Below are 11,915 nucleotides of genomic sequence, written 5' to 3'. Positions count from 1 at the left end.
TCGCTCCGCCCTCGGCGCGCCCACCCCGGGACGCTCCCGCTGCCTCTGCCTCCCGCGAAGTTTCAGCGAGTCCGCGCCGAGCGGCGCCGCGAGCAGGCTCCGCGGGGGCGCGCCAGGTGGGGCTGGGGCTCCGGGCTGCAGGCGGCTGCCCGCCCGCTCACCCCGCAGGGCGCCCTCTGTCCGCTCCAAGGGTGACAGCCGGGGTAGGGAGCTGGGGGCACGGGGCGGAGGGGCGCTCTGGAGAAGGGCGAGGGAGGGTCGCGCGGCGAACTTGTGGGGGTCTTACGAGAGGAGGGACAGGATGGAGGGGGACGGGAGGAAACGCCGGACCAGGTGAGGCCGGGCCGGCGCCCGGGTAAGCCTCAGAGCCTAGGGGCTTGGGGCCCAGTGCGGGCGGGAGATGGGAGGGGTCTGGAAGAATACTGGGGGGCAGGAAGTCAGTGGGGAGCAGGAATGGGGAAGGTGTGGGGAGGAGCAAGGGCCTCCGAGGCGAGGCAGGGGCAGCCCAGAGAGAGGGTCTGCGGTGAGCGGGAGCCTCCCACCCCGGGTTGGGGGCAGGGGAACTAGGAGGCAGAGGGGGAGCCCACCGAAGGGGGAACGACAGGCGACGGAGGGAGGGAAAGCAGAGGGGGAAGGGAGCCAGACGCTGGGGCTCCCGAGGGGAGGGGAGTTGCGGGGGGAGTGTGTGTGGAAGACGCAGCAGGCACCAAGCCAGGACACAGGCTTCCACGGCAGCAGGAGCCTGTGGGAGAGAATGGGCGGAGGGGAGGGGAGGGGTGAGTGTGGGGGAGGGAAGGGGAGGGAAGGAAGGAGAGGGGAGAAGGGGAGGGCTGGGGGAGGGGGCAGAGCAGGGAGGACAGAGAGGAAGGAAGAGAGGTGGACAGGAAGGGAGGGGAGAAGAGTCAGGGCTGAGGCCCGGGAGACGGAGGGAGGCGGGGCTGCCAGAGAGCCTGCCCCAGAGCAGGGTCAGGGGGCGGTGGGCTGGGGTGGGACGCCACCAGGGAGAAGGTTCCAGCGGTGGGCGGGGCCGGAGGCTGGGGGGAGGGGAGGCTGCTGGGGGAGGGGCCGGCGGGGGGCGGGGTGGGGAGCTGGCGGGGTGCCGTTTGGGGAGAGGTGGTGTGAAGTTGGGTTTTAGGAAGAGGAGGAAGAGCCATTTCCTCCCTTCCTAGAGGCCCCCCCTCTCCTGGCCTCCCCCATCATTTGCTCAGTGGCCACTCCACCTCCTGCTTCTCCCGGCTTTATCCAGCTCCTGCAGGGACAGCTGGAGGGCCTAGAAGATGAAGTGCCTTCTCCCTGGGACTCTTTGGGCTCCTGGGCTTCTCCAAGCAGGGGCACCATGGGGGGGGAACCATACCAGTGCTTTCACGGCTTCTCCTTGGCCACCTTCAGAGGTCTCTGCTTTCTGAATCCAGCCTTCCTCTGTCCCTGGGCACGCCATTCAGGCCCTGTCCTGGGAAGACAGAACACCAGGCGTCTCCTCAGGGTCGGCTGTCCCCAGGAGAAGCTGTGCCACGCCATGAGGGAGTCCTTAGAAGCCCTGAGCCCTGTGGGTGAGCTTGACTCTTAGAGCTGGGATGGGAGGATAGGGGTCCCGGGCTTCCTGTGTTCCTGCAACTCAGCAGCCAACAGAGGCCTCCCAGTAGCTCAGAGGCCTTTGGGGCACCTTAGGCCTGGCACGTGTGTGGGTCATGCAGCCATGTGTGTGTGGTTCTCCCCAGACAGCTCTCCCTTCTGTGTGTACGTGTGTGCATACGTGTATGTGATCCTCCCCAGGCAGCTCTGTGTGTGTGCATGTAGTGCATGTGTGGTTCTCCTCTCCCTTCTCTGTGGGTGTGTGCATGTGTGCGCAGTTCTAATGGGGCCCCTCTCCCTTCTCTGTGTGTCTGTATGTGCATGTGTGGGTCTCAAGAGGCGCTTCTCCCTTCTGTGAGTGTGTAGTTCTTCCCAGGTACCTCTACCTTCTGTGTGTGTGTGTTTGTGACTGTGTATGGATCACACAGGGTGCCTCTTCCTTCTGTGTGTGTGTGTGTGTGTGCTGTGTGTGCGTGCATGCACATGTTCTTCCCAGGCACCTCCCTTCTCTGTGTGCGTGCACATGTGCATGTATGTGTCATTCTGTGTGTGCACACATGTCTACATGTGTGTGTGGTTCTTGAGAAGCACCTCTTCTGTGTGTGTAGGGGTGTGTGTGTGTGTACATGTGTGTGACCTGTATAATTCTCTCTGAGTGCCTCTACCTTCTCCTGCCCTGGATTGTGGGAGCTGAGGGGACGTCCTCGCCAGCTGTGGGGGAGCATGTCCTGTCCCTTATCTCTGCAGCTGAGGACTCTGGCCTAGAGCAGACTGGGAAGTGCCCTGGGTAGGGTGTGAGGGGAAGACACCCTCTCCCATCCCAGTTCTGCTCAGTGGCGGGGGAGGAGCCTTCACCTGGATCCCTCCTTCTCCCTGGAACAGGGTTCTCGGTGAGACAGCCAGCAACAGCCCCCCAGAGTGAGTCCGGGGAAGGGTCCTGTGGTGCTTGGGAGCAGATGTCCCCCACTAGGGAAGAGAGAAGGCTGAGTACCTGCTCAGGTAAATAGATGGGCGAAGTCTTGCTTCCTTTGCCAAATATTTGAACACTGACCATGTGCTGTTCCAGGCATCCAGTGACCAAATAGGCAAAGCTCTTTGCCTTCAAGGATCTTTGGTGGCAAAGCACAAGCCTCAAAGAGCTGGTAACGATAAAGCTGTCAGAAGAGAAGTGCTGGGCAGGGGTTGGGGGTAGGAGGATGTGAAGGCAGGGGAGGAGCTGAACGGCCCTGGAGGGTGGTGAGTGGGCCTACAGGGAGGTGAGCTGTGATCAGGGTTTGGAGGGGTGACTGTGGCAGCCCGGCAGTTATAGGGAGAGGAGCTCCAGTGGGTCACCGGGGCAGGAGGTGCCTCGTTCTGATATGCTGGGTGCCAGGTGGGCACCGGAGCCTCAGGTAATCCTCAGCTCAGGTATTCTGGAAGTCCCAGAGCTCTTCCACTGGCATAGCCTTAGCAGACTCCTTGCCTGGGCATCCGAGGCTAGCTGGGCAGCAGGGTGCAGCCCTGAAGGTGTGAGTGGGGCAGGGAAGACCCACCCACCCATTCAGTGGTTCCCAATCCTTGAGTTGTCCTGTTCTCTGCCAGGGCAAGAGGCTCCCAGACCCCAGCAGGGTGTGCACTCGGAGCAAGGAGAGCCTTCCTGTGGAGGAGGGTGGGCTGGCACACTGCCGAAGGCCGAGTCTGAGGGCTCCTGCCCAGGTGAGTCTCCCTGCACCTCACCCCAGGTGGGGCAGGGGCCCAGCAACCACAGGGCTGCTATGTCCAGGCTCCTTCTGCTGTTAGTACCACTCCCGAGGGAGCTTGGATTCCTAGATAGCGGGTATCAGAGAGGCAGGGGCCACCAAAGACCTGAAATTCCACCTTCCCTCCTTATCCCCTCCCCATCTTTATCAACGTGCTTGTTAACTACAGAAGTCAATTCCCTGGGGGAAGAATGGCACTGATGAACTTTTCACTGTCTCTCCCAGACATGCCCTCTTCCCCAAACCTCTTATTTTCATATGCTCATGCCCCGTATCTGCTGTCTAGACTCAACTCACCACATCCAGGCCCCGAAAGGGTGGTCCTCTTGCACAGCCTTAACATCACTTCCCTTCATCACCACCTTCCTTATCACTGTTTGCCTGAGTCGTAGTGTTTGATTCAACAGGATGTTAACAGTGCCTCTTGTGTATACGCCTGTGCCCTGGTGATGTGGTGATTAAGTCCTTGGGAACAAGGCAAGAGGTCGGCAGTTTGAACCCACCAGCCTCTCCTGGAGAGAAAGATGCAACAATCTGCTTCAGTAAAGATTTACAGCCTTGGAAACCTTATGGGGCAGTTCTTTGTCCTACCACTACCATTGAGTCAATGTCAAGTCATAGTGACTTTATAGCGCTCAGTAGAAGTACCCCATAGGGTTTCCAAGGCTGTCCATCTTTAGGGAACCAAAAAAAAAAAAAAAAAAAAACCCTCAATGCTGTCAAGTTGAATATGACTCATTCAACTCATTCAAGTTGAATCTGACTCCTTGGGTTTCTGAGGCATATCTCTACAGAAGTAGATTGCCCAGTCTTCCTTCCGAGGAGCAGCTGGTGGGTTTGATCTGCCAGCCTTCTGGTTAGCAGTCAAATACCTTAGGCACTATGCCACCAGAGTTCCTGTTTTACAACACTAGATAGGAGAAATATTCAGTATCCTTGTTGTTGTTAGGTGTTGTCAAGTCAACATCAACTCATAATGACCCTATGTACAACAGAACAGAACACTGTCTGGTTCTCTGCCAGCCTCACAGTACTGGCTATGCTTGAGCCCATCACTACAGCCACTATGTCAGTTCATCTTGTTGAGAGTCTTGCCCTTTTTTGCTAACCCTCCACTTTACCAAACATGGTATCCTTCTCCAGGGACTGGACCCTTCTGACAACATGATTTGTTCATTCTTCTGGCAGTCCATGGTATTTTCAGTATTCTTCACCAACACCACAATTCAAAGACATCAGCCCTTCTTCAGTCTTCCTTATTAAGTGTCCAGCTTTCACATTCATATGAGGTGACTGAAAATACTATGACTTGGGTTAAAAAAACACACACAACAAACTCAACTGCCATCAAATAGATTCTAACTCCAACAACCCCCCCCCACATTAGGTTTTACGGCAACAGACCACCTCATCTTTCGTCTGTGGAGCAGCTGGTGGGTTTGAACCACCAGCCTTTTGCTTAGCAGTCAAATGCCTTAAGCACGATTCCACCAGAGCTCCTTCTATGGCTTGGCTTTGGCACACCTTCTTCACAGTGACATCTCTGTTCTCTAACACTTTAAAAAGGTCTTTGCATCAGATTTTTCAAGTGTGATACATCATCTGATTTCTTGACTGCTGATTCCATGGGTGTTGGTTATGGATCCAAGTACAATGAAATTTTTGACAACTTCAATCTTTTCTCCATTAATCATGATGTTACTTATTGGTCCAGTTGTGAGAATTTTTGTTTTCTTTATGTTGAGGTGTAATCCACACTGAAGACTATAGTCTTTATCTTCACCAGTAAATGGTTCAAGTCATCTTCACTTTCAGCAAGCAATGTGGTGTCATCTGCCTATTGCTGCTGTCAATGAGTCTTTCTCCAATCTTGATGCCATGTTCTTCTCATATAGTCCAGCTCCTCAGATTATTTGCTTAGCATATAGATTGAATAAGTATGGTGAAAGGAAACAGCCCTGACACACACCCTTCCTGATTTCAAACTGTTCAATAGCCCCTTGTTCTGTTCAAATGACAGCTTCTTGATCTATGCACAGGATCCTCAAGAGCACAATGAAATGTTCTGCAATACCTATTTTTTGCAATGTTATCCATAATTTGTTCTGATCCACACAGTAGAACAATTTGGCATAGTCAATAAAGTACAGGTAAACCTCTTTCTGGTGTTCTTTGCTTTCAGCCAAGATCCCTCTGACATCAGCAGTGACATTGCTCATTCCATGCCCTCTTCTGACTCCAGCTTGAATTTCTGGCAGTTCCTTGTCAATATACTCCTGCAACCGTTTTTGAATTATCTTCAGGGAGATTTTACTTGCATGTGATATTAATGATATTGTTTGAGAATTTCCACATTCTGTTGCATCACCTTTCTTTGCAATGGGCACAAACATGGATCTCTTCACTTGATTGGCCAGGTACCTGTCTTCCAGATTCCTTGGCATACTCAAGTAAGTGCCTCCAGCGCTGCATCCATTTGTTGAAACATCTCGATGTGTATTTCATTAATTCCTGCAGCCTTCTTTTGTGTCAATTCCTTCAGTGCAAGTGGACTTCTTCCTTTAATACTAGAGGTTCTTGATCTTATGCCACCTCCTGGAACGGATGAACACTGACCAATTCTTTATGGTACAGTGACTGTGTGTACCTTCCCATTTCCTTTAGACGATTCCTGCGTCATTTAGTATTTTGTCCATAGAATCTTTCAATATTGCAATTCAAGGCTTGAATTTTTTCTTCAGTTCTTTCAGCTTGAGAAATGCCAAGAGTGTTCTTCCCTTTTGGTTTTCTAACTCCAGGTCTTTGTTATAATACTATTGTCTTCTCCAGCTGCCTTTTGAAATCTTCTGTGCAGCTCTTTTCCTTCATTGTATGTTCCATTCGCTTTATCTTCTTTTCGTTCAAGAGCAAGTTTCAGACTCTATTCTAACATCCATTCTGGTCTCTCTTCCTTTCTTGTCTTTTTAATGACCTTTTGCTTTCTTCATGGATGATGTTCTTGATGTCATCCCACATCGCATCTGGTCTTTGGTCATTGGTGTTCAGTGTGTTAAATCTGTTCTTCAGATGGTCTCTAAATTCAGGTGGGATATAATCAAGGTCATATTTTGGCTCTCTTGGACTTGTTTTAATCTTTTTCAGCTTCAACTTGAACTTGGAATGAGCAATTGATGGTCTTTTCCAGTCAGCTCCTGGCCTTGGTTTGACCAATGATTTTGAGCTTCTCTATCACCTCTTTCTACAGATGCAGTCCATTTGGTTCCTGTGTATTCCATCTGGTGAGGTCCGTTTGTACAGTCAGCATTTATGTTGTTGAAAAAAGTCAATGAATATGGCATTAGTCTTGCAAAATTCTATCACGTGGTCTCTGGCATCATTTCTATCTCTAAGGCCATACATTCCAACTCTTCTTTGTTTCCAGCTTTCACATTCTAATCACCCATAATTTACAATAATGTAAATATCATTACATCTTGATTGCATGTTTAGTCAATTTCAGACAGTAGAAGTTGGTAAAAATCTTCAATTTCTTCATCTCTGGTTTTAGTGATTAGTGCATAAATTTGAAAATAGTCATATTGCTTAGTCTTCCTTGTAGGCGTATGGATATTACCCTATCACTGACAGCATTGTACTTCAGGACAGATCTTGAAATGTTCTTTTTGTCAGTGAATGTGATGTCATTACTCATCAATTTGACATTCCTGGCATAACAGACTATATGATTGCCAGATTCAAAATGGCCACCACCAGTCCATTTCTACTCACTAATGCCTAGGATATCGATCTTTATGGATTCCATTTCATTTTTGACAACTTCCAGTTTTCCTAGATTCATACTTTGTACATTCCACATTCCCATTATTAATGAATTTTTGCAGCTGTTTCTTCCCATTTTGAGTTGTGCCCTGTCAGCAAATGAAGGTCCCGAAAGCTTTACTCCATCCAGGTCAGTAAGGTTGACTCTACTCTGAGGAGGCAGCTCTTCCTCAGTCGTATTTTGAGTGCCCTTCCTGCTGGAGAGGCTCACCTTCTGGCACTATATCAGACAGTGTTTTACTGCTATTCATGAGGTTTTCAGTGTTCAGTTTTTTCAGAAGTGGATGGCCCTGTCCTTCTTCCCAGTCTGTCTTAGTCTGGAAGCTCTGCTGAAACCTGTCCACCATGTGTGACTCTGCTGGTATTTGAAATACCAGTGGCATAGCTTTCAGCCTCATAGTCACACACAAGCCACCAAGGTATGACACCTTGACAGATGAGTGGTGGTTCAGCATCCACAATACATTCAAACACAACCCGTTTTTTTAAACACTCTGGCTTCATCTCCACACCTTGATTGTCTTTCCACCTTGACTGTGCCCACCAGCAGGCCTCTCCTTAGCCCTTGGCCTGTTGATCCTTCAACCCTCAGCCAATTCAGTCAGGCCTCTTTGGTCAGCTCAGCCTTTGCCCTGCTTGGGTAAGTGTTACAAAACTCTAGTTCCACAAGTAAGTGCCCAGAGGCACCCACTCTGCCCAGCTCTTTTGCTTTGTGGGTCAGCCATGCACTCCACCTCATCAGCAAGTCTCCTGCCAGAAGTGCTCAGCTCTCTTCTGGTGGGCCAGGAAGCCCACAGTGCCACCTCAACCCTGTCTCCTGGTTTTACTGTCTGCTATTTCTCTATCACTGCTTCTTGCCATCTCTTTCTTTCTCAGGTTTTACAGCTCTCTGTCTCCTGGGTCTAGGAGGGTCTCAGTGTAGGGACCCTGGGTCCAAAGAACGCACTCCACTCATCTTTTCTTCTTCGTGGTAATGGGCCCCCTTTCTGCCTCTGGGAGGGCTCACGCTAAACCTAGTGGATGGCAAAACTTACCAATCCCCTCATTAGGGTTCCATGTACCTTATTTGCATGGTCCCACCCCTGCATGGGTTCCATGCACCTTATTTGCATGGTCCCACCCCCACATGAGTGTCATACACCTTATTTACACTATGAACAAGTTACGCAGTCCCCTTGGTGATCCACAAGCACCTAATTTGCATGTTGTTGTTAGGTGCTAGTGAGTCAGATCCAACTCACAGCGACCTTTTTACAACAGAACAAAACAGTGCCTGATCCTGTGCCACCCTCACAATCTTTGCTATGCTTGAGCCCATCTGTTGCAGCCACCATGTCATCCCATCTTGTTGAGGGCCTTCTTTCTTTCCCTCTACTTTACCAAGCATGATATCCTTCTCCATGGACAACATGAACAAAGTACTGAGATGAAGTCTGGCCATTCTCACTTGTAAGGAGCATTCCAGCTGTACGTCTTCCAAGTCAGATTTGTTTGTTCTGGCAGTCCATGGTATTTTTAGCATTCTTCACCAACACCACAGTTCAAATTCATTCTTTCATCTATGGTCTCTTCCTTATTCATGACCCAGCTTTCACATGCATATGAGGCAATTGAAAATACCATGGCTTGGGTCAGGCACACCTTAGTCTTCAAAGTGACATCTTTGCTCTTTAACACTTTGAAGAGGTCTTTTACAGCAGATTTCCCCAGTCTAATATGTCATCTGATTTCTTGACTGCTGCTTCCAAGGACATTGATTGTGGATCCAAGTAAAATGAAACTCTGTAACAATCTGTTGTTTGCATTTGTTGTTGTTATGTGCCCTTGAGTCAGACCCAACTTATAGAGACCCCTCCTTGGGTTTCCAAGGCAGTATCACTACGGAAGTAGATTGCCCAGCCTTCCCACCCAATCATTTGGTGGGTGTTACAAGACCATGGCTAGAAAGACCATGTAAAAGCCATCCACAGTGCCTCAAGTACATAGTTAAGATTAATAACTAAATGGCCAGTGGACAGTTGTTTGGGATCAGAGAAGATTTCATTGTGATTTCCGTGTGAGATGCATTCCAGGTTCAGACCCATTGTGAACATTTGGGGCCAACGAGAACTGAGATCATCCAGCTCATTGGTTCTCCAACAAGAATTTCTATGGGACTCTGGGTCCTGCCCCATAGAGACCTGTTGTAGAAGTTGCCTGGGAGGTTACCATGAGACAGGCTTAGGAACTGAGACTCCAGCCCAACTTCTACACCTCAATAGACTAGGAAGTGCAGCTGAGAGGCGCAGTGATTTAACCAAGGCCACTATGCTGGCTCATGGCAGAGGAGTGCCCCAGGTTGACACAGGATGCTGGGTCCTGAGTGCTTTCCTCTTGGCTGGACCATTGCAACACCAGGCAAGTGGCAGAGAGGGGCTAAGAACCAGCCAAGCCACCCAAACCTACCCTGGGGCCTCCCTGCTTCTCCAGAGCCGGCCATGTGAGGAGAACCTTCACTGGTTCCTAGAGCCCTGTGAACTCCACTTCCTTCTCCTCAACTGGGATTCCCCTCCCGGCTGTAGCAGCTGGAGTGAAAGCAGCCGCAGAGGGTCGTTTAAGGGACCAGGGGGCTGCCTGGAGGAAGCCCCAGGAGGGCCTCCTGGGGGGTAGGTTCCCAGGCCAGGTGCAGGAGGAGGGGGAAGGCTGGGAAGATCCAGGACTCCGTGTTGAACCCCTGAGCTGCAGTCATCTGTGCCCCGCTCCAGAGGGCTAGGAAGCTTCAGAAGGAACTGGGCTGGATATACGGGCCAGGTGCCCACGGGGGGAGGGGGTGTCACCCCAAAGGGGAGCCGAGGGCAGGCCAGGGTCATAAACTGAGGTGAAGGAGAACCTGGGCAAAGACTTCCGGTGTGGTTACTTCCGGGTGCCTTGCGGCCCTAGGAAAGCCCAGGCTGGGTGATTGGTCGTGGGGCCTACTAAACCGCTCTCATGCCTCCTCAGGAGACGAATGGATGGTTCGGAAGGTGAAGGTGGAGGACGAGGATGTCGAATGGCCTCAGCATCTGCCCTTCCTCCCTAGCTCTCTCCCAGCACCTGACCTGGGACCCTCGTATAAGCTAGAGCCAGGGGCGCAGAGGGGGCTCGCGCTGTCCGGGGGGGGCCCGACCCCAGAGAAGCCCTTCGGCTGCGGCGAGTGCGAGCGGCGCTTCCAGGATCGGTTGACCCTGAGGCTGCACCAGCGGCTGCACCGAGGCGAGGGCCCGCGCGCCTGCCCCGACTGCGGCCGCAGCTTCGCGCAGCGCGCGCACCTGCTGCTGCACCAGCGTAGCCACCGCGGCGAGCGGCCCTTCCCGTGCTCCGAATGCGACAAGCGCTTCAGTAAGAAGGCACACCTGACCCGCCACCTCCGCACGCACACGGGTGAGCGGCCCTACCCGTGCGCCGAGTGCGGCAAGCGCTTCAGCCAGAAGATCCATCTGGGCTCGCACCAGAAGACGCACACGGGCGAGCGGCCCTTCCCTTGCGCCGAGTGCGGCAAGCGCTTCCGCAAGAAGACGCACCTGATCCGCCACCAGCGCATCCACACGGGCGAGAGGCCCTACCCATGCGCGCGCTGCGCCCGCAGCTTCACGCACCGGCAGCACCTGGCGCGACACCAGCGGGTGCACGAGGCTCCGAGCCTGGCGGTGTCCCAGCGCCTCGCGGGCTCCGACTGCGCCCTGAGCCTTAGCTGCCAGAGCCTCGTCGCGCGCCCGTGTCTGCACCGCGGCGAGTGCACCCCCGCGGACCCCGCCGCCTACGCCGCGCCCCTGGCCTGCGAGCGGCCCTTCTCTTGCCCAGACTGCGGCCGCGGCTTCGCCCACGGGCAGCACCTGGCGCGCCACCGGCGGGTGCACACGGGCGAGCAGCCCTTCGCCTGCGCGCAGTGCGGTCGCCATTTCGCCTCCCGGCCCAACCTGGCGGCGCACGCCAGAGCCCACAGCGGCGTCAAGCCCTTTGCCTGCGCCCAGTGCGACCGCCGCTTCAGCCGCAAGTCGCACCTGGGCCGCCACCAGGCTGTGCACACAGGCAGCCGACCCCACTCCTGCGCCATCTGTGCCCGCAGGTTCAGCTCCAAAACCAATCTGGTCCGCCACCAGGCCATCCATACGGGCGCCCGCCCTTTCTCCTGCGCGCAGTGCGTCAAGAGCTTCAGCCGCAAGACACACCTGGTGCGGCACCAGCGCGTCCACTCCGGGGAGTCCACCCATTCGGCCTCCGACGCAGCACTGGCCTGGCCCTCTGCCAGCGAGGGGCCGCCACCTCCGCCCTTCTTCTGAGACTCCTTCTCTCCCAGAGCCCACCTTTGCACACAAGTGGCAAAACCGTGCCCTGAAACCTGTCTTGAAGAGGGTGGGGGTGCACCTGGATAGGACATGCGCTCTGACATTCTGTGACAAGGACAACATGAGAGTGAATACTGAGAACGGTGCTGGCCCAGGTCCATGAAAGACTCCCACCCAGAGACCCTTCAGGAAAGCAGGCGCGTTCCCGCTTGGGCCGTGGCTCACTGGTACTTCTTTCTCTGCATCCCCCCCTCAGGGGGCGGGAGAATGGCTATCAGTGTATTTACAGTTTATTAAAGCAAAGCCAAAGGTCTTGAGCGTTAGGTTGGTCAGGAAGGGAGCCCCTGTCCCTTCCCCTGCCCCACTGACACCCCCACCAACACACACTCCACTGCCACCTACCTGGCAACTTGAGGACAACAAACCACATTTAATGGTGGAGGGAGAGCTGACGCTTCCCATGGACACACTCTGACAGATG

General features: G+C 53.4%; 1 protein-coding gene across 1 annotated transcript; it reads left to right on the top strand.

Moving 5' to 3' along the window:
- The first annotated feature begins 1,516 nt into the window (after nt 1-1,516).
- On the top strand, nt 1,517-11,428 carry ZNF467 (zinc finger protein 467). Its single transcript, XM_042783410.1, has 4 exons — nt 1,517-1,550; nt 2,455-2,571; nt 3,154-3,267; nt 10,110-11,428. Exons 1-4 carry the CDS (start codon nt 1,517-1,519, stop codon nt 11,426-11,428), a joined length of 1,584 nt encoding a protein of 527 aa, XP_042639344.1.
- The last annotated feature ends 487 nt before the right edge of the window (nt 11,429-11,915 follow it).

The sequence above is a fragment of the Orycteropus afer genome, unplaced genomic scaffold (assembly GCF_000298275.1).
Source record: "Orycteropus afer afer isolate SDZICR_OR568_19922 unplaced genomic scaffold, OryAfe1.0 scaffold01074, whole genome shotgun sequence".
NCBI lineage: Eukaryota > Metazoa > Chordata > Mammalia > Tubulidentata > Orycteropodidae > Orycteropus > Orycteropus afer.
The sequence above is the reverse complement of the archived record's forward strand: the minus strand, read 5'-3'. Positions and strand labels throughout refer to the sequence as shown.